The sequence below is a fragment of the Entelurus aequoreus genome, linkage group LG04 (genome assembly GCF_033978785.1).
Source record: "Entelurus aequoreus isolate RoL-2023_Sb linkage group LG04, RoL_Eaeq_v1.1, whole genome shotgun sequence".
NCBI classification, from domain to species: Eukaryota; Metazoa; Chordata; class Actinopteri; order Syngnathiformes; family Syngnathidae; genus Entelurus; species Entelurus aequoreus.
The window spans coordinates 26558789-26579987 of record NC_084734.1 but is presented as its reverse complement, the minus strand read 5'-3'; the positions used below and the strand labels follow the sequence as shown (position 1 = coordinate 26579987).

The 21199-nt window shown below is 36.7% G+C and overlaps 1 protein-coding gene across 1 annotated transcript in view; it reads left to right on the top strand.

Annotated features, from left to right (window-relative positions):
• The window catches only part of LOC133648405 (gap junction delta-2 protein-like), a 24399-nt gene extending 5170 nt beyond the window's left edge, over positions 1 to 19229 (top strand). The window contains exon 2 of the mRNA XM_062044459.1: positions 12845 to 19229. Within this exon, the coding sequence (XP_061900443.1) occupies positions 12845 to 13688 (844 nt within the window). The 3' untranslated portion in view covers positions 13689 to 19229. The remainder of the gene's footprint in view (positions 1 to 12844) is intronic.
• The last annotated feature ends 1970 nt before the right edge of the window (positions 19230 to 21199 follow it).

Here is a 21199-nt window from a genome sequence, read left to right as displayed (position 1 = left end):
GATTTTTCTTTGCATCTAAAAACAATTTTCCTGGCAGTTGTGGCTGAAATCTTTGCTGGTCTACCTGAATCCCTCTTTTTCCACTTCTTAATCAGCGTTTGAACACTGCTGATTGGCATTCCCAATTCCTTGGATATCTTTTTATACCCCTTTCCTGTTTTATGCAGTTCAATTACCTTTTCTCGCAGATCCTTTGACAATTATTTTGCCTTCCCCATGACTCAGAATCCAGAAACATCTGTGCAGCACTGGATGAAAGATGCAATGGTCTGTCAGAAGCCCAGAAACACACTGACCTTTTATACACACACATTAATTACAAACAAACAGGTCACAGGTGAGGATTGGAACCTTGATTAGCCATTCAAACCTGTTTGTGTCAACTTTTGTGCATGTTATCAGATCAAAGTCCCTGGGGTATGTAAACTTTTAAACAGGGTCATTTGGGTACTTTTTTGTGTCATTTTGATTTAAAAAGAGTAAACACAGTTGTTTGCCAATAAATAGCTTCACACAACCATTACGCATGAGTGGAAGAAAGGTTTTTGTGTTATCATTCATATTCTCTGAAGAATGGCTAAGAAATCATAAATTCTCCCAGGGTATGTAAACTTATGAGCATGACTGTGTATATATATATATATATATATATATATATATATATATATATATATATATATATATATATATATATATATATATATGTATATGTATATATATATATATATATATGTATATGTATATATATATATATATGTATATGTATATATATGTATATATACATATATATATATATATATGTATATATATATATATATATATATATATATATATATATATATATATATATGGGGCGGTATAGCTCGGTTGGTAGAGTGGCCGTGCCAGCAACTTGAGGGTTGCAGGTTCGATCCCCGCTTCCGCCATCCTAGTCACTGCCGTAGTGTCCTTGGGCAAGACACTTTACCCACCTGCTCCCAGTGCCACCCACACTGGTTTAAATGTAACTTAGATATTGGGTTTCACAATGTAAAGCGCTTTGAGTCACTTGAGAAAAAGCGCTATATAAATATAATTCACTTCACTTCACTTCATATATATGTAAGCTGTGAAAATCTGATGTACAGCATGTGTGCTTGGGTCCTATTTTTAGGAACACTAATACAAAACCTCACAATAATGTCTGATTGAATGCTAAAAACTTTATGACTGACCGCCTTAAAAAACGGAATGTAATTTTACTTTTTTTAACTGAATGAGACACCCAGAATGTACATACAAATAAAGAATGTGGGATTTACAATATTAACTATGAAGGATAAAACACTGAATATTGAATATTGACAACATATGAGCGTCACATCTCTTCATCGACATATTTTACAATCAAGCGAAACACAACAAAAATACAACAAAAACAGCGAAATATGAATGCGAAGGGTAAAAAAAAACCCACCTACAATCTGATAAATCTGATATATCACTAAGCTTTAGAACTTTGTTGTAAAAATCTCCTTCCGTGTCTGTCCCTGACACCCACATTTCAGGAAACACTCTGTGGAAACACTCTGTGGAAACACTCTGTGGAAACACTCTGTGGAAACGCTCCCCACCCACACTGCTTGGTGCCTCGTCTAAGCTGCTGTGACTTAGATTACCATAGTAACTAATTAGATTACCATAGTAACTAGTATATCATGCAGAAGCGCAGATTCCAACTATTGAAATACTTTGTATCGTTCAAGACTTACGGTCATTTGAAAACATCATAATGGCAGCTACAGTTTCGATCTTAAAGATCTAAAAAAAATATTTGGGAATGTCCAGCATGCAGGCCAGATTGAAAAGCTTAATGGGCCGCATGAGGCTCCCGGGCCTTAATTTGCCCAGGTCTGATATATGTGATGTTGCATTCATGTTACCTTGCTCATGCTAAATGTAATCCTTATTATAGAAGAGTCAACTCACCTCTTAGTGTAGTACCAAAGTACTTTGATTTGAACAAAGAACATATATTCAGGTAAAATCCTTGAAATAGTGACATTTATTTAATGGCTTAGTAGCTTGTTTTCTATGACTTCTTTGAAGAAATATAGTAAGACCAGGGGTGTCAAACTAATTTTAGCTATGGGGCCGCGTGGAGGAAAATCTGTGCACACGCGGGCCGGACTATTAAAATCATGGCATTAAAACTAAAAAATAAAGACAACTTCAGATTGTTTTCTTTGTCATACTTACCAAAAATAGAACAAAGACATTCTGAAAATATTACAAATAAAATATAGGAAAAAATACCGGCAGCGGTAAAGTTTAGATCCATGAAGGAAAGAAGAAAGTGAATGAATGTTTATAACTGGAAACATTCACATATGCATAAAAATGTGTTTTCTTTTGTATATATATATATTTTTTTAATGAATTAAGTAACATTTATGACAACCATTTTCCAAAACCCAATATAGAATGTGAGATATAACAGGATAATGCATACATTTATCATTTGTTTTCAAAACGCTTACAAAAAAGTTGGACCCCAAAAATGTACTTTGGGACCCCATTTTTATGACTTGATGATGTGAAAAATTCCTAGCACCAACACTGATGGAGTATTGGTGCGTGCAAAACAGCAGCAGGCGGCTGTGACCTGCGGGCCGCTTCTAATACTAATCAAATATCATCCCGGGGGGCCACAGATAATTCATTCTTTCAGTTTTGGCCCGCGGGCCTTGACTTTGACACCTAGGAGTAAGACAAATAAAGTGTCCTAAACTGAACGTCGCCACCCCATACACACACACTTTGTATGCTTACACGCATGCACTAAAAAAATTATTATTGCACAGATTTGGTTCAAACTGTTTTTTTTAAACACACGAAAAAACTTTAATTAGGTTTTTGACTTTTTAAAGATGGAATTAACATATCAGAAACTCAATCTGCTCAAAGGAAGGTCAGTTTTGTAGCTTCTGTAACGAGCTAAACTGTTTTCAGATGTGTGAACATGATTGCACAAGGGTTTTCTAATCATCAATTAGCCTTCTGAGCCAATGAGCAAACACATTGTACCATTAGAACACTGGAGTGATAGTTGCTGGAAATGGGCCTCTATACACCTATGTAGATATTGCACCAAAAACTAGACATTTGCAGCTAGAATAGTCATTTACCACATTAGCAATGTATAGAGTGTATTTCTTTAAAGTTAAGACTAGTTTAAAGTTATCTTCATTGAAAAGTACAGTGCTTTTCCTTCAAAAATAAGGACATTTCAATGTGACCCCAAACTTAGTGTATGTCGCTTTGGATAAAAGCGTCTGCCAAATACTTCAACATAAACATATATAAACACCTGAAAGTCTTTATATCAGCTAAAACCACCAATCTGTTTCACTGGATTCAGAATAAAACCAAATTCTGTCTTACCCAACAATGTTAGTATTTGAATATTGTTACTTGAAGACTTATTCCTGGTTACAATTATACTGTTAAGAAAGTATTGTCTTATATTTTGCCTAAAATGAGAATGCATCATAATCAGTGGCGGCTGGTGAATTTTGTTTTAGGTGGGGCTGAAAGTTTGTAAACCAAACCCCTGTAGGGGGGTCATCCTCCCCCAGAAGATTTCTTTGTGATTTTCACATACAAATATTAAAGATCTTTGCTCCTTCTCAACTCTGTGGTAATATTATTTTCATAAAATACAACCAGTAGTACATTAATGTTAAATCTTACTTATGAAAAGTAATCACCCGATTCCTATTTTCAACAGTCCGCTCATTTGAGTAGGAAAACGCTGAACACCATCTTTGTTTTCTACCTGTCAACTGTCAGTTTAGGCTGCTCGTCGGCTCCTCATCACCACTTCAAGATGGCGGCCAAATTGCTCGTGTCACAGCAGCCAATGCTGCGTCTACTTATAAGATGTCTATGGTTATAATGTCATTGCAAACACGGCAATATGTTGCGTCCACTGCAGTTCGCTACTTTTTGTCAAGTGATTTTTTTTAAGCAGGGCTGCATGAGGTACCTAAACATAACGTTACGTTAGTCAATGTATCACACACAGTAACGTAACGTTAGACGGCGATCAGCAGCACCGCGTATTTTAGCCACCTACAAAAACACAAACATAGTCAAATAAAGGTCAGTAAAATGTATACTATCTTAAGAATATGTGTACATATTGCATAGGGCCCTGACATCTAAAAAGTACAACTCCGTTCATTGTTTTGTTCATGTTTTTGTTATGTTTTTCATGTGTACGCGCACATCAACACACATACAGTATGAGATGAGATCAATGAGATAAGGTAAGGACAGGATAGAAACTGCTGTGGAACTAGTTACAATGCAATATGCCATGGAAATACAATGTTAACACTTTTGTGCAACTAAGTACAGTTGCACTTGTTTTTTCAAATGTGTTTATTCTGTAAAGGAATGAGTTAAATGTTTAAAATTACTGGATAATAGTGCTATTATGAAGTGCAATGTCAGCACTATTTTTTTCCCTGCAATTTCAAATGCACTTGTTTTAATAAATAAATACAGCGTTTTAAAAGCATACACAATCTGTGTAAATATATTAGTCTGTGGTTAAAAAGACTTGAAAGGACTCGAAATTCAAAATGCAGGACTTGGGACTTGACTTGAAACTTTCCAGTCTTGACTTTGGACTTGACTCGGGACTTGCCTGTCTTGACTCGGGACTTGACTCGAGACTTGAGGGCAAAGACTTGAGACTTACTTGTGACTTGCAGAGCAATGACTTGGTCCCACCTCTGGAATGAACACATGTGGAGTTGTGTACTTAAAGGCCTACTGAAATGAGATTTTCTTATTTAAACGGGGATAGCAGGTCCATTCTATGTGTCATACTTGATCATTTCGCGATATTACCATATTTTTGCTGAAAGGATTTAGTAGAGAACATCGACGATAAAGTTCGCAACTTTTGGTCGCTGATAAAAAAAAGCCTTGCCTGTATCGGAAGTAGCATGACGTCACAGGTTGTGGAGCTCCTCACATCTGCACATTGTTTTCAATCATGGCCACCAGCAGCAAGAGCGATTCGGACCGAGCAAGCGATGATTAACCCATTAATTTGAGCGAGGATGAAAGATTTGTGGATGAGGAAAGTGAGAGTGAAGGATTAGAGGGCAGTGGAAGCGATTCAGATAGGTAAGATGCTATGAGAGGCGGGTGGGACCTGATATTCAGCTGGGAATGACTAAAACAGTAAATAAACACAAGACATATACTGTATATGTATATACTCTATTAGCCACAACACGACCAGGCTTATATTTAATATGCCAAAAAATAAACTCCGCATAACAAACACCTCCCCCCTCCCGTCCATATAACCCGCCAATACAAATCAAACACCCGCACAACACACTCAATCCCACAGCCCAAAGTACCGTTCACCTCCCCGAAGTTCATACAGCACATGTATTTCCCCAAAGTTACGTACGTGACATGCACATAGCGGCACGCACGTACGGGCAAGCGATCAAATGTTTGGAAGCCGCAGCTGCGTACTCACGGTAGCGTGTATCCAACTCAAAGTCCTCCTGGTAAGAGTCTCTGTTGTCCCAGTTCTCCACAAGCATGCATATCCAACTCAAAGTCCTCCTGGTAAGAGTCTCTGTTGTCCCAATTCTCCACAGGCCAATGGTAAAGCTTGACTGTCATATTTCGGGAATGTAAACAATTAAAAACCGGCTACGTGTTTGTGTTGCTGCAGCCGGCCGCTAATACACCGCTTCCCACCTACAGCTTTCTTCTTTGCTGTCTTCATTGTTCATTAAACAAATTGCAAAAGATTCACCAACACAGATGTCCAGAATACTGTGGAATTTTGCGATGAAAACAGACGACTTAATAGCTGGCCACAATAGTGTCCCAAAATGTCCGCTACAATCCGTGACGTCACACACAAACGTCATCGTACCGAGACGTTTTCAGCAGGATATTTTGCGGGAAATTTAAAATTGCACTTTACTAATCTAACCTGGCCGTATTGGCATGTGTTGCAATGTTAAGATTTCATCATTGATATATAAACTATTAGACTGCGTGGTCGGTAGTAGTGGCTTTCAGTAGGCCTTTAACAAAAAAAGGTGAAATAACTGAAAACATGTTTTATATTATAGTGTATTCAAAGTAGCCACCCTTTGCTCTGATTACTGCTTTGCACACTCTTGGCATTCTCTCGATGAGCTTCAACAGGTAGTCACCTGAAATGGTTTTCACTTCACAGGTGTCATACTTTTGATGCCTTCAGTGACAATATACAATGTAAATAGTCATGAAAATAAAAAAAAACGCAATGAAATGAGAAGGTGTGTCCAAATGTTTCGCCTGTACTGTTTATATATATATATATATATATATATATATATATATATATATATATATATATATATATATATATATATATATATATATATATATATATATATATATATATATATATATATATATATCCTGGGCATGACGTTAAAGTGCATCCGGCAGTGGAGGCTCCTCTATGGGGTCTAGGAGGTTAACCCCTTTACTACTGTTACCCCAGTTGGCCCTTGGCAAAGGCCTAGTACCTGACTGCCCCCTAGCCAGGGATACAGTGAAGACCTCAATGGCGGAGCAGGCAAAAGACTGTAGATTTAAGAACTACAATGGCTGCGATGGCGGTAGTAGGCTGCAGCAGAAAAGGGTCCCCAGTCGTCTTGGACTCCATGCCACTGGACCCTGATCCGATTCTGTCAAGGATCATGTGGTGACTGTCTGTGCACCAGTCTCCCCACGTAAAACAAAGTCACGCACAGACATCCTCCATAAAGGGATACACCCCTACCAGGAGGATCGTCATACTCGTTTGAGTGACCGCCGCCGACGATATATATATATATATATATATATATATATATATATATATATATATATATATATATATATATATATATATATATATATATATATATATATATATATATATATATATATATATATATAAATATTTATATATATATATATATATATATAAATATTTATATATAAATATTTATATATATATATATATATATATATATATATATATATAAATATTTATATATATATATATATATATACATATATATATATATATATATATATATAAATATATATATATATATATATATATATATATATATATATATATATATATATATATATATATACACTGTATATATATATATATATATATATACATATATATATACACTGTATATATATATATATATATATATATATATATACAGTGTATATATATATGTATATATATATATATATATATATATATATATATATATATATATATATATATATATATATATAAATATTTATATATATATATATATATATATATATATATATATACACTGTATATATATATATATATATATATACACTGTATATATATATATATATATATATATATATATATATATACACTGTATATATATATATATATATATATATATATATATATATATATACAGTATATATATATATATATATATATATATATATATATATATATATATATATATATATATATACAGTATATATATATATATATATATATATATATATATATATATATATATCCATCCATCCATTTTCTTCCGCTTATCGGAGGTCGGGTGGCGGGGGCAGCAGCCTAAGCAGAGAAGCCCAGACTTCCCTCTCCCCAGCCACTTCGTCCAGCTCCTCCCGGGGGATGCCGGGGCGTTCCCAAAGCCAGCCGGGAGACAAAGTCTTCCCAACGTGTCCTGGGTCTTCCCCGTGGCCACCTAACAGTCGGATGCGCCCTAAAGACCTCCTAAAGGAGGCGTCCGGGTGGCATCCAGACCAGATGCCCGAACAACCTCATCTGGCTCCTCTCGATGTGGAGGAGCAGCGGCTTTACTTTTCTCTAAGGGAGAGCCCCGCCATCTGACGGAGGAAACTCATTTCGGCCGCTTGTACCCGTGATCTTGTCCTTTCGGTCATAACCCAAAGCTCATGACCATAGGTGAGGATGGGAACGTAGATCGACCGGTAAATTGAGAGCTTTGCCTTCTGGCTCAGCTCCTTCTTCACCACAACGGATCGATACAGTGTCCACATTACTGAAGACGCCGCCCCAATCCGCCTGTTGATCTCACGATCCACCCTTCCCTCACTCGTGAACAAGACTCCGAGGTACTTGAACTCCTGGCACTCCACCATTTTCCGGGCGAGAACCATGGACTTGGACTTGGAGGTGCTGATTCTCATCCCAGTCGCTTGACACTCGGCTGTGAACCGATCCAGTGAGAGCTGAAGATCTTGGCCACACACACAGTATATGAATATATCTATATACAGTACAGGCCAAAAGTTTCGACACACCTTCTCATTCAATGCGTTTTCTTTATTTTCATGACTATTTACATTGTAGATTGTCACTGAAGGCTTCAAAGCTATGAATGAACACATGTGGAGTTATGTACCTAACAAAAAAAAGGTGAAATAACTGAAAACATGTTTTATATTCTAGGTTCTTCAAAATAGCCACCCTTTGCTCTGATTACTGCTTTGCACATTATTTGCATTCTGTTAATGAGCTTCAAGATGTAGTCACCTGAAATGGTTTTCACTTCACAGGTGTCATAGTGTTGATGCCTTCAGTGACAATTTACAATGTAAATAGTCATGAAAATAAAGAAAACAAATTAAATGAGAAGGCGTGTCCAAATTTTTGGCCTGTACTATATATATATATATATATATATATATATATATATATATATATATATATATATATATATATATATATATATATATATATATATATATATATATATATATATATATATAGTACAGGCCAAAAATTTGGACACGCCTTCTCATTTAATGTGTTTTCTTTATGTATATATATATATATATATATATATATATATATATATATATATATATATATATATATATATATGTATATATATATATATATATATATATATATTTATATATATATATATATATATATATATATATATATGTGTGTATGTATGTATGTATGTGTATGTATGTATGTATGTATATATATATATATATATATATATATATATATATATATATATATATATATATATATATATGTATGTGTATATATATATATATATATATATATATATATATATATATATATATATATATATATATATATATACAGTGTATTTGTGGGCGATATTTTAGGCCATGTCACAATACACGATATATATCTCGATATTTTTCCTTAGCCTTGAATAAACACTTGATGCATATAATCACAGCAGTATGATGATTCTATGTGTCTACATTAAAACCTTCTTGTTCATACTGCATTAATATATGCTCAATTTAAACTTTCTTGCAGAGAGGGGAATCACAACAAAGTCAATTTACCAAAACTGTATTTATTAAACAGTTATTTAGCAGTGGCACAAACATTTAAGTCATTTTAAAACAGAAAGTGCGAGATTGTCAGGGACATTTTAAAACAAGCTATTAGTGCACTTTTGTGCATGATGTCACTAAGATGACATATCAAAACAACACTAAATTAAAGTGCACTTTTTGTACAGAATGCCACTACAATAGGTTAAAACAAATCAAGTGCACTTTTGTGCATGATGTCACACAAGATATTTCAATAACTGTACAATAAAAATGAGCTGCATAATAGGAAATCAAATAGTGTATGTCCTTCGCTATGTGGTAGGTTACTGTGGACGTTATCTCCTTCTGTTGTTGATTATTTTTTTCATACGGTGTTGATGTGGAAATGGTTGCTTGGGCATTTTGTTGGTGTGGCACCGAACGGAGATGTTGACATGCGGAATTTCAAGCAAAAATATAATTATTTATATTTTGAAAATGTACACTGTTTAAATATACAGTACTGGCCAAAAGTTTGGACACACCTTCTCATTTCAGTGTGTTTTCTTAATTTTCATGACTATTTACATTGTAGATTGTCACTGAAGGCATCAAAACTATGACACCTGTTAGGGTATAGGTCAAGGTGTTGACCCCAGGATGCAGAGACGGGAGGCAAGGTGGAATTACAAAAAATTTATATTTTAATTAGTCCAAAAGGTGTAACAAAAGGCTATGTGGCACAAGCGCAAACCATGTATCACAGACCAAACAGGATGCTCAGTGGTAGGCAGGGGGATAGGTCAGGGCACACTGAGCACAGAGAAAGTCAAACAAAATATATCCTCTCTACCTCAGGGAGGCTAGGAAAAGAACACAAGGAGTTTAGGGATATTAGGACTAAGGAACGACCAACGTACTAGGACTGGGTAGGCCAAGCAGGCGCATGAGACGTGGAGAGCACAGGAAACAACCGGCAAGGCAAAGCTGTCTGTGATGAGCTTAAATACTAACAGGCTAATTAGTTGCAGGTGTGCCTCAAGGTCCGCCCCTCGCCGAGGACGAACGAACTGAAAACAAAGACCACAGGACAAAATGCAGACATCAACATAAAGGGGAAGGCAGGAGAATAATAAAACACAACAACACCTGTGAAGTGAAAACCATATCAGGTGACTACCTCTTGAAGGTCATCGAGAGAATGCCAAGAGTGTGCAAAGCAGTAATCAGAGCAAAGGGTGGCTATTTTGAAGAAACTAGAATATAAAACATGTTTTCAGTTATTTCACCATTTTTTATTAAGTACATAACTCCACATGTGTTCATTCATAGTTGTGATGCCTTCAGTGACAATCTACAATGTAAATAGTCATGAAAATAAAGAAAACGCATTGAATGAGAAGGTGTATCCAAACTTTTGGCAAGTACTGTATGTCTTGAAGTTTCCACCGCATTTTTTTTTCCAAACACGGTTAAAAATAAACTTCATGAGGGTTATGTAGATTCACCCGGTCCCAACATTAGGTACAGCTGCACACTCTACAAACAACTCGGAGAGTGCATAAAAAAAGCTGCTTTTAGTGTCACTGCATGTTGCACGTCTGTGTTATTATGCGCATGCCAAGATTAAAATAAAATAATACTTTATCCTACCTTTTTTTTGTGTTTTCTCATAGCTGGAAGCAGAGGGGGAGTAGATCCACCCTCTGGATGAGAGCTTTACCTAATTTCTAAATTAGTGCTTCCACTTCAATGTAGCCAGACTGCAAAACCCCGCTAACAGAGACATCCAAACCTTTGGGCAAGCTCACGCTAAAATGCGTGAACCGTACGATTTAACATTACGGCCTTGTAACAATATTTATAAGTTAGAATATTTAGGAATGGGGATAATTGGTAATGACGTCCACCAGCCTCGCTGCTACGCCTCCAGGATGCACAACAGGAAGTGGCCAAAATAATAGTCAGTTGGGATGCAGACTATGACAGAAACTGTATTTCAGCTCATGAATATTTTTCATATTTGGAAAATTATATACCGTATTTTCTAAACTGTAAGGTGCGCTTAAAAAAAAAAGTTTTCCTCAAAACTTGACAGTGCGCCTTATAACCCAGTGCGCCTAATATACGGAATAATTCTGGTTTTGCTTACCCGACCTCGAAGTAATTTTATTTGGTACATGGTGCAATGATAAGTGTGACCAGTAGATGGCAGTCAAACATAATAGATACGTGTAGACTGCAATATGATGGCAATATGACTCAAGTAAACAACCCCAACATTTTATATGTTCCATTGAAAGTATAGAACATTACACACGGCGCTCAAAAATCTATCAAAATGTTTTAGTACGACTTTGGTAAGCTAGGAAGCCGCATAGCTTGATGGATTGTTGTTGTTGGCGCATTAAACATACAAGTATTATTATGGAGTGTGTGTATTAGGTAAGACATATTATCTAGCGTTTTGTTTCACAATATTATGCAAAAGCAACTTTGCTTACCTTCTGGTACCTGCTGATCTGTATTTGGGATCTGCATAAATCCTGAAAAATTGCCGGCGTCCGCCTTTGTAGTCCGTTGTAGTCGATATGCTTTTTCTTGTTCTCTATCTTCTTGTTATGGGACATTCATCCTCTGCTGTTGCCATTTCTAATATAAAGTAGTGTAAAGTTCTTACTTATATCTGTCAGTAAACTCACCATGAAAGCGCTAAAACATACCGGTGTAGTGAGTTTACATTATTCACCCAAGGAACTTTAGTTATTAGAGAGTTTCGGTCGGACGTTTTTTCACGGGACACATTTCCGGTCTTGTAGTTGTTTCCGGGTGAGGAGATGCTGCTCCGTTATTGATTTAAGTAAAGTCTGAATGTGATTAAAACAGTTAGCTCCATCTTTTGACACTTCTTCCACTCCCGTCCTTGCACGCTACACCACTACAACAAAGATGACTGGGAGAAGACGCTGTCGAAGGTGAGCCACGTAAATACGTTTGTAAGACCGCCCATTAAACAGCGCATCCGGAGACTGTCAGAAAGCGGCTTGAAGATGATCTGTAAAACATAATCTATGCAACATTTTGACCAAATAACCACCATTACATGTTATGTAGACCTCAAGGAAGTGTTTTAAATTTAGAAAAAAAATAAAAGTATTATGACTCCTTTAATGTGCCCTGCCCGATAATCCGGTGCGCTTTATATATGAAAAAAGATCAAACATAGACCATTCATCGGCAGTGCGCCTTATAATCCTTCGCGCCCTATGGACCGGAAAATACGGTAATTCAAATTGATGAGTCAGTGTTTTCATGAGTTTTCAAGTGTGTTGTTTTTTCTTTCAAAATTAACCAAACCAATGCAGGTTCTGGACAACTGTATATGACTAATGCGTCCATGTGTTGAATTTTTTTTCAGGATCCTGCTCACTGTGGTGGTGATTTTCCGCATTCTGATTGTGGCCATAGTCGGAGAAACCGTGTACAATGACGAGCAGGCCATGTTTGTATGTAACACTCTACAGCCTGGCTGTAACCAGGCCTGTTACGACAAAGCCTTCCCCATCTCCCACATCAGGTACTGGGTGTTCCAGATCATCATGGTCTGCTGCCCCAGCCTCTGCTTCATCACCTATTCTGTCCATCAGTCTGCCAAGCAGAAGGAGCGACGCTACTCCACAGTCTTCCTCTCGCTGGACAAGGAACAAGACTCGACCAAGACGGACGACAGCAAGAAGATCAAGAACACCATTGTGAATGGCGTCCTGCAGAATTCCGAGAACTCCAACAAGGAGGCGGAGCCCGATTGCCTCGAGGTCAAGGACATTCCCAACTCAGTCCTGCGAACTACCAAGTCAAAAATGAGGAGACAGGAAGGCATATCCAGGTTCTACATCATCCAGGTGGTGTTCAGAAATGCCCTGGAGATCGGCTTCTTGGTGGGCCAGTATTTCCTGTACGGATTCAACGTCCCTGCGGTGTACGAGTGTGACCGATACCCCTGCATAAAGGATGTTGAGTGCTATGTCTCGAGACCTACAGAGAAAACTGTGTTCTTGGTCTTCATGTTCGCAGTCAGTGGTATTTGTGTGGTGTTCAACTTAGCAGAGCTCAACCATCTGGGCTGGAGGAAGATCAAAGCTGCAGTTCGAGGCGTGCGAGCAAGGAGGAAGTCCATTTATGAGATCCGGAACAGAGACCTGCCTAGGATGAGTATGCCCAACTTTGGACGTACTCAATCCAGTGACTCTGCATACGTGTAAATGTGTGTTGTACATGTACAAATACTGTATACGGAAACTCCTGGTACCAAGTATCTGTCAGTACTCCTTTGGGGGCATGTTTAATCTTTCCCAAAACATATATGAACCTTTGTCTTAGCCTGGTCATTTCTATGACTGACTTTATGTCTGAATTGTTAGGTTCGTTTTTTTTCTTTTACGACATGAAAATCTGAATGGTTTGATTCTTTAAACGTGAGGTTCTGATGAGGATGGTTGTCACCTTTGAGCACATCTTACAGGTATTCACTAATACGCTATCACAAATGTAGAAGGGCAGTTTCAACATGCAGCTCTTTTTTCTCATTCATTTTTTTTTATCGGACATAAGCATCTTCTGAAAATGGACATTCATCCATCCATCCATTTAGTACCGCTCACCAGCTCAGTGGCCTTGTGGTTAGATTGTCCACCCTGAGACTGGAAGGTTGTGAGTTCAATCCCTGGCCGAGTCATACCAAAGACCATAAAACAATTGGACCCATTGCCTCCCTGCTTGGCACTCAGCATCAAGGGTTGGAATTGGGGGTTGAATCACCAAATGATTCCCGAGCGTGCCGCTCGCTGCTGCTCACTGCTCCCCTCACCTCCCATGGCGATGGGTCAAATGCAAAGGACACATTTCACCACACCTAGTTTGTGTGTGACGATCGTTGGGACTTTAACTTTAACTTATCCAGTGTCGGGCCGTGCGTTTCCCACCTCGGCCTTCAGTGATGTCCGACTTCAATGATTACCTCTCAAAATACCATCATTTATGTCACCACATGACCAATACTGGAGAAATACTATACAGAAACACATTTACGCACTACTGGGGATTGAATCACCTCAACAGTGGACAAAACGGGTTATTTTCTGGCGCATTTAAAAATCAATAAACCCGCATCAGCAATTAAAACATATCTTATGTGGTACTGTCAAAATTAAAATAGCAAAAAAACATATTAAACGTGAAATTAAAGATTTTAACTCATAATTTGTAGCACCCATTCGACGCCGTATAGCCCCCGTAGTCGGTTGATTCGAGAGGAAATGGCGGGCATTTCCTCATTTCATCGCCGACATCGTCTCAGAAGATGTAGATTCTCTTTAAATATCTTTCCTGAAAATGGCCTTGCAAATATATATCAATATATCTCCTTCTTTGTAGGTCAACACTCACTTTGGAATGACAAGTGAGTATCCAATCACAGTCTTGTTAACATTAGGCTACTTAGATAGGCTACTGTCAACAACTTGTGATCTGATTGGCTTTCGCAACTGTCTATCAACTGTATGTGTTCTCGAATGTGAGTATCCAATCACAGGACGCGTAAATGTCACGTTCAACCTTAGGCCATCTAGAAGGCCTTACTGACAACAACTCGTGATCTGATTGGCTATCGCAATTGTCTATCAACTGTTTGTGTCCGTTCCACTTACAGTGCACGGACGCCTGCATTGTTGATTCTGAAGGCCTCGGGCAGACTTCGTACAGCATGGCAACATAAGCCAGCTGAATTCTGATTGGATACAAACTCGAACCTAAAAACAACAGCGCTGGAAGGAGCATAATATGACATGAAGAGAATATGAATACTTTTAGATATTTAGGGAAAGTACATTATGAATTACTTTTGTCTTTAATTAGGATCATGATTTCTGGTTATGTTAGGCCTTTTGGGATTACGTGGTGTGCTGGAGCCTATACCATCTGCATTCGGGCGGAAGGCAGTGTACCCCAGACTTTGTTATTCTGAGACATGTGTACTAACCACTGCACCACTGTGCTGGACACATAAGCTAGAATGTACTGTATATATTCTACAATTATCTTAAAATAATATTTAACATTTCTATTTTAATACAGGATTCACGGCTATATTATAAATAGTGCTGTCAGACAATTACATGTGTGTATTAAATATGTGTATATTATATGTCCAGACTTGAGGGACACCCTGTAAAATTTGAAATAACATTATTGTACACTTTTTTTCAGATGGTTTAACATATGTTCTTTTAGTTTTTCTGGACGCGAACCTCATTGGAAAAAGGTTTTGGACAACACTGAATGATGGTCATATATACAGTATTTACAAGCCCAATGAACAGCAACTATATTGTCTTCATATTCAAGCGGTTCAATATCATCCAACAGAAAGATGAGTAAGATTAATTAAACATGTATAAATGTTATGAATAAAGGATATTTTTTGCATTCACCACTGACCTTAAAACGATGTTACATCACACCTAAGCGCCATTTTTATTTATGTATTTATTTTTTAGTATTGTCAAGTGCCATTCATCTACTGTATATACACTCATATAACTTATCTAACCAATATAGACAACCTCTATCTAAGGAAATGCATGTGACACGTCACACAGTCTTTGTAGACATCATGTTTTTCGGTGGGTGTTTTTTGATTTGGGTCCACACTATGTCACTTTAAAAAAAATATCTGCAATAAAAAGGAGCCACATGACCAAATATAAGGTGTCTGATTTTGACATGAACGAAAAGACTACAGGTTTTAAAAGATTCTGGGAAATATTATTCTGTGTCAATACTTTACATGTACAGTTGGGGGGAAAAAAAGTACTTGATCGCCTGCTGATTTTGTAAGTCTACCCACCTTACAAAAAGTTACAAAAACGAGTGTCATTAAACAGGTCTGCAGTACCCGGAGGAGTTCAGGTCAAAAATGAAGGACTCCTGCCTTGGAGAAGCCAAACAATCAGTTTTATATTCCTACTCCCTGTCTGAGTGTGTGTGCTGGGTCAGGAGCGTTAATCCTGACTATAAAGGGTGTGTTTGTGTGTAAGTGACTGAAAAACAACATCAATCAATCAATGTTTATTTATATAGCCCTAAATCACAAGTGTCTCAAAGGGCTGTACAAGCCACAACGACATCCTCGGTACAGAGCCCACATACGGGCAAGGAAAAACTCACCCCAGTGGGACGTCAATGTGAATGACTATGAGAAACCTTGGAGAGGACCGCATATGTGGGTAACCCCCCCCCCCTCTAGAGACCGAAAGCAATGGATGTCGAGTGGGTCTGACATAATATTGTGAAAGTCCAACACATCAGCGAAAGTCCAGACCATAGTGGGGCCAGCAGGAACCATCCCGAGCGGAGACGGGTCAGCAGCGTAGAGATGTCCCCATCCGATGCACAGGCTAGCGGTCCACCCCGGGTTGGGAGCAGAGTAGAAAAGAAAAGAAAAGAAACGGCAGATCAACTGGTCTAAAAAGGGAGTCTATTTAAAGGCTAGAGTATACAAATTAGTTTTAAGATGAGACTTAAATGCTTCTACTGAGGTAGCATCTCTAACTGTTACCGGGAGGGCATTCCATAGTATTGGAGCCCGAATAGAAAACGCTCTATAGCCCGCAGACTTTTTTTGGGCTCTGGGAATCACTAATAAGCTGGAGTTCTTTGAACGCAGATTTCTTGCCGGGACATATGGTACAATACAATCGTCAAGATAGGCAGGAGCTTGACCGTGTAGTATTTTATACGTAAGTAAAACCTTAAAGTCGCATCTTAAGTGCACAGGAAGCCAGTGCAAGTGAGCCAGTATAGGCCTAATATGATCAAACTTTCTTGTTTTTGTCAAAAGTCTAGCAGCCGCATTTTGTACCAACTGTAATCTTTTAATGCTAGACATAGGGAGGCCCGAAAATAAAACGTTACAGTAATCGAGACGAGATGTAACGAACGCATGGATAATGATCTCAGCATCGCTTGTGGACAAAATGGAACGAATTTTAGCGATATTACGGAGATGAAAGAAGGCCGTTTTAGTAACACTCTTAATGTGTGACTCAAACGAGAGAGTTGGGTCGAAGATAATACGCAGATTCTTTACCGAGTCGCCTTGTTTAATTGTTTGGTTGTCAAATGTTAAGGTAGTATTATTAAATAGATGTCGGTGTTGAGCAGGACCGATAATCAGATGCCGATCGTAGCTTAGATGTTTACATCAAGCTAAATACTTTATGTAGTCTCTTCTCACGGATAGGGCCATCACCTTCGCATACCAAGGTCCAATTTTATTGCCTTTTCTTCCGCGAGAACTAATCCAATCCACACACAAATGTCAGTACTAAAGGGCCCTATGTTATTATGTGCCCAAACTGAAATACCTACTAGTTAACCTGGTGGTTTGCTTTCTCCAAGATGAATATAAACATTCACCATATGTAGTATATAACATGAGTTAATTAATTCACTTCAATAACATCAAATAAAAGTATAAATTGATTGATTTGATTGAGTGAATTATGTGTCTGATGCCAATACAAAACATGACTTAGTACTTTTTGTGTAGTTTGCCAGGGTAGTACACATCTCAAGATGGAAAAACATCTTTATTTTACAAACAATGAAGAAAAAACTGTCTTGAAAGATGAGTAACGGTGGGGTTTTGTTTGCATGGAGTTTGTGAAGACCTAGTGTGACCAACTGGCACACTTTTGGAATGCCTGATTCTAACGTTGATAAACATGTGAAAAAAATATTTTATATTTTTTACATTTTTGTGGTATCGTGGTCAAATTTGAAATGGGATTAGGTAAGAAGACAAGGTATGGCTCAAGTGGGGGTTTTAGTCCATATCACCAAATGCGTTATTTTTAAGGCACGTGTTTCTGAAATAAATAAATACTTTTCTTATTTTCAATGTATTCAAACTCCTACATCTCCTGACAAAGGTATGGATTCAACAGACTTAGAGGATGTTCATTCAGGTGTTAGAGAAAAGACATGACACTAAATTCTTGTCATTTCAGATGTCAACTTTCTGGCTTCAGGAAACCCTAAAAGAAATCAAGGCTATATAGTGTGGTAGTCAGTAACAGTTTCAGTTTTGGATCAATCAGAGTAAAATAACAGATAAAGATACTGTATCATAAAAAAGTAAAACAAAAAAACACTACAAAACACCACCGGTAGTTTGCTGCACCACCTCAGGTTTTTACAGTTTGCAGTTTCTGAGGCATAGACTTAACGAGTGACAAACAGCACTCATTGTCAATCCTCCAACTTTGGCTTTCTTACAGTTTGATCACAGACTGTGACTCTAGTTTCCGCCACGATGGTTTCTTTGGTTTAACAAAATGCTTGACTTTTACAGCCTTCTCATGTTGTTTGTACTTGGTCCAGATTTTAGTCACATTTTTTGCAACATTGCGTGATGGTTTACCTTTTAACTGAAGTTTTATAATCCTCTCCTTTGTTTCAATTGACATCTCTCATGTTGGAGTCATGATTCATGTCATCCATCTGGTGCAGCAGCTCTCCAAGGTGTGAACACTCATTTTTAACAGTAGACTAATGAACAGATTGAATCTGATGCAGGTGTTGCTTTGAAAATGAAAATGTACATGGTGATTTGAGTGGTTCTATTTTTTTTTTTACTCTGCTTGATCTAAAAAATTAACTGGCACTGAAGCCAGAATGTTTCCATGATTTGTTATGTGTAATGTCTGTTAGCTGCATTTTTTTCTACAAAATTAAATAACTGAATTACCATCCACCATGTTTGCTGATTCCATATTTTCTCAGGGGTTGTTTTTGTCATAGTAGCGCCAAGGCACATTCTCACTCAGAGGGAGATTTTTTTTTTGATTAGTTTACAAAACCATGCCTCTAATCCAGACGGTTCAATGACAGTTTTGCATTTATTGTAGGTATGAGTATGGGTATGACTACCACATATAGCCACAGCCCAGGCTCACCACCTCTTCCCTGCAGCACCTCCAGAGTAGAACAAGCACAGGACCTCTCAAGGAGTTCCTGGACCTCTTACTAAAACTCAGGATCTTTACCCTCCAGGAGGGTGACGTTCCATGTCCCAAAAAACGGATTTGGCTGATGAATACCAGGTCACCTAGGCGCCCACCCTTGACTGCCACCTAACAGATGATGTCCCGTATAATTTTATTAACTTCAGTTGTGTGTGTATATATATATATATATATATATATATATATATATATATATATATATATAGCCGAGGTTACTGTGGTTTATCCGTTAGAAGGTGCTAAATACTGGGGGTAAAGCAGAATATTTGAATCCCCTGAAGAGCAGGGAAACCTGTAGGGATGAAATAGCCTCTGTTTTTTCCTAACCTAACAAATATATATATATATATATATATATATATATATATATATATATATATATATATATATATATATATATATATATATATATATATATATATATATATATATATATATATATATATATATATATATATACATATACATGTGTATATATATATATATATATATATATATATATATATATATATATATACATGTATATGTATATATATATATATATATACATGTATATGTATATATATATATATATACATGTATATGTATATATATATATATATATACATGTATATGTATATATATATATATATATATATATATATATATACATGTATATATATATATATATATGTATATATATACATATACATGTATATATATATACATATACATGTGTATATATATATATATATATATATATATATATATATATATATATATATATATATATATATATATATATATATATATATATTTATATACACAGTATATATATGCAAGGAGTTTGAAGTGTTGTATGTATGTTTTATTTTACAAATCATGTGGTTTGCTTATCTTGATAGCTATAAAAAGTGTCCTGTTAAGTAACATTTGACCAAATAACAGTAAACATGTACAATAAAGAGTTAAAGGTTAGATAATCAAATTGGCTACTCATATGTCATGTCCAGTAACTTAATCCCACAGTTTGCAAACAATAAAACAATAATATGAAAAAAATACAGTATTTGTGACTATAAATGTAGAGGACAATTTAACAAAAATAGCATTTTAGTATCAATCCAATACTGATACTACCCACTTTACCATGAAATACATGTTTCTTAAGTGTTACTGTTGTCTCAGCTTGTAGGTTGTTCTTTTTGTGGGGTCTTTTTTCAGGGGACTAACAAAAAAACCTGGGCCATTAAGAGTTTATTCAAGTAGAAAATCTATAATCATGAATATTCATACCTGACAGCGACTCGGTGTGTCCACTTAGATGAATGGGCCTGCCACCAAGGACTGTGATGGCTGACGGCTGGTTTTGAGAGATGCTGTTGAACCAGTTTATGGTTGAATTTTTTTCTGTAATAACTGATTATTAGTTGATAATTAAACTAATTAGCCTACAATAATGTAATGTATTGTGTTAAGCTCAGGCTTTTTACCCACCAAAACTGCAGTTTTGACCAAAAAACTGTAATTTCCTGACTACTGATTATGACCACAGATACAGGACTGCTAGCTAACATATTGGACTTCAACTCTGCCCAGCAGGAGGCACGGATTCGCTAAAGTAAGCAAACAGAAAGTGCCGAAAAGCCAGGGGCTAACTAGCTAAATGCTATCTCAAGGCCGTTGCATAGCAACCCAAAGCTAAACAA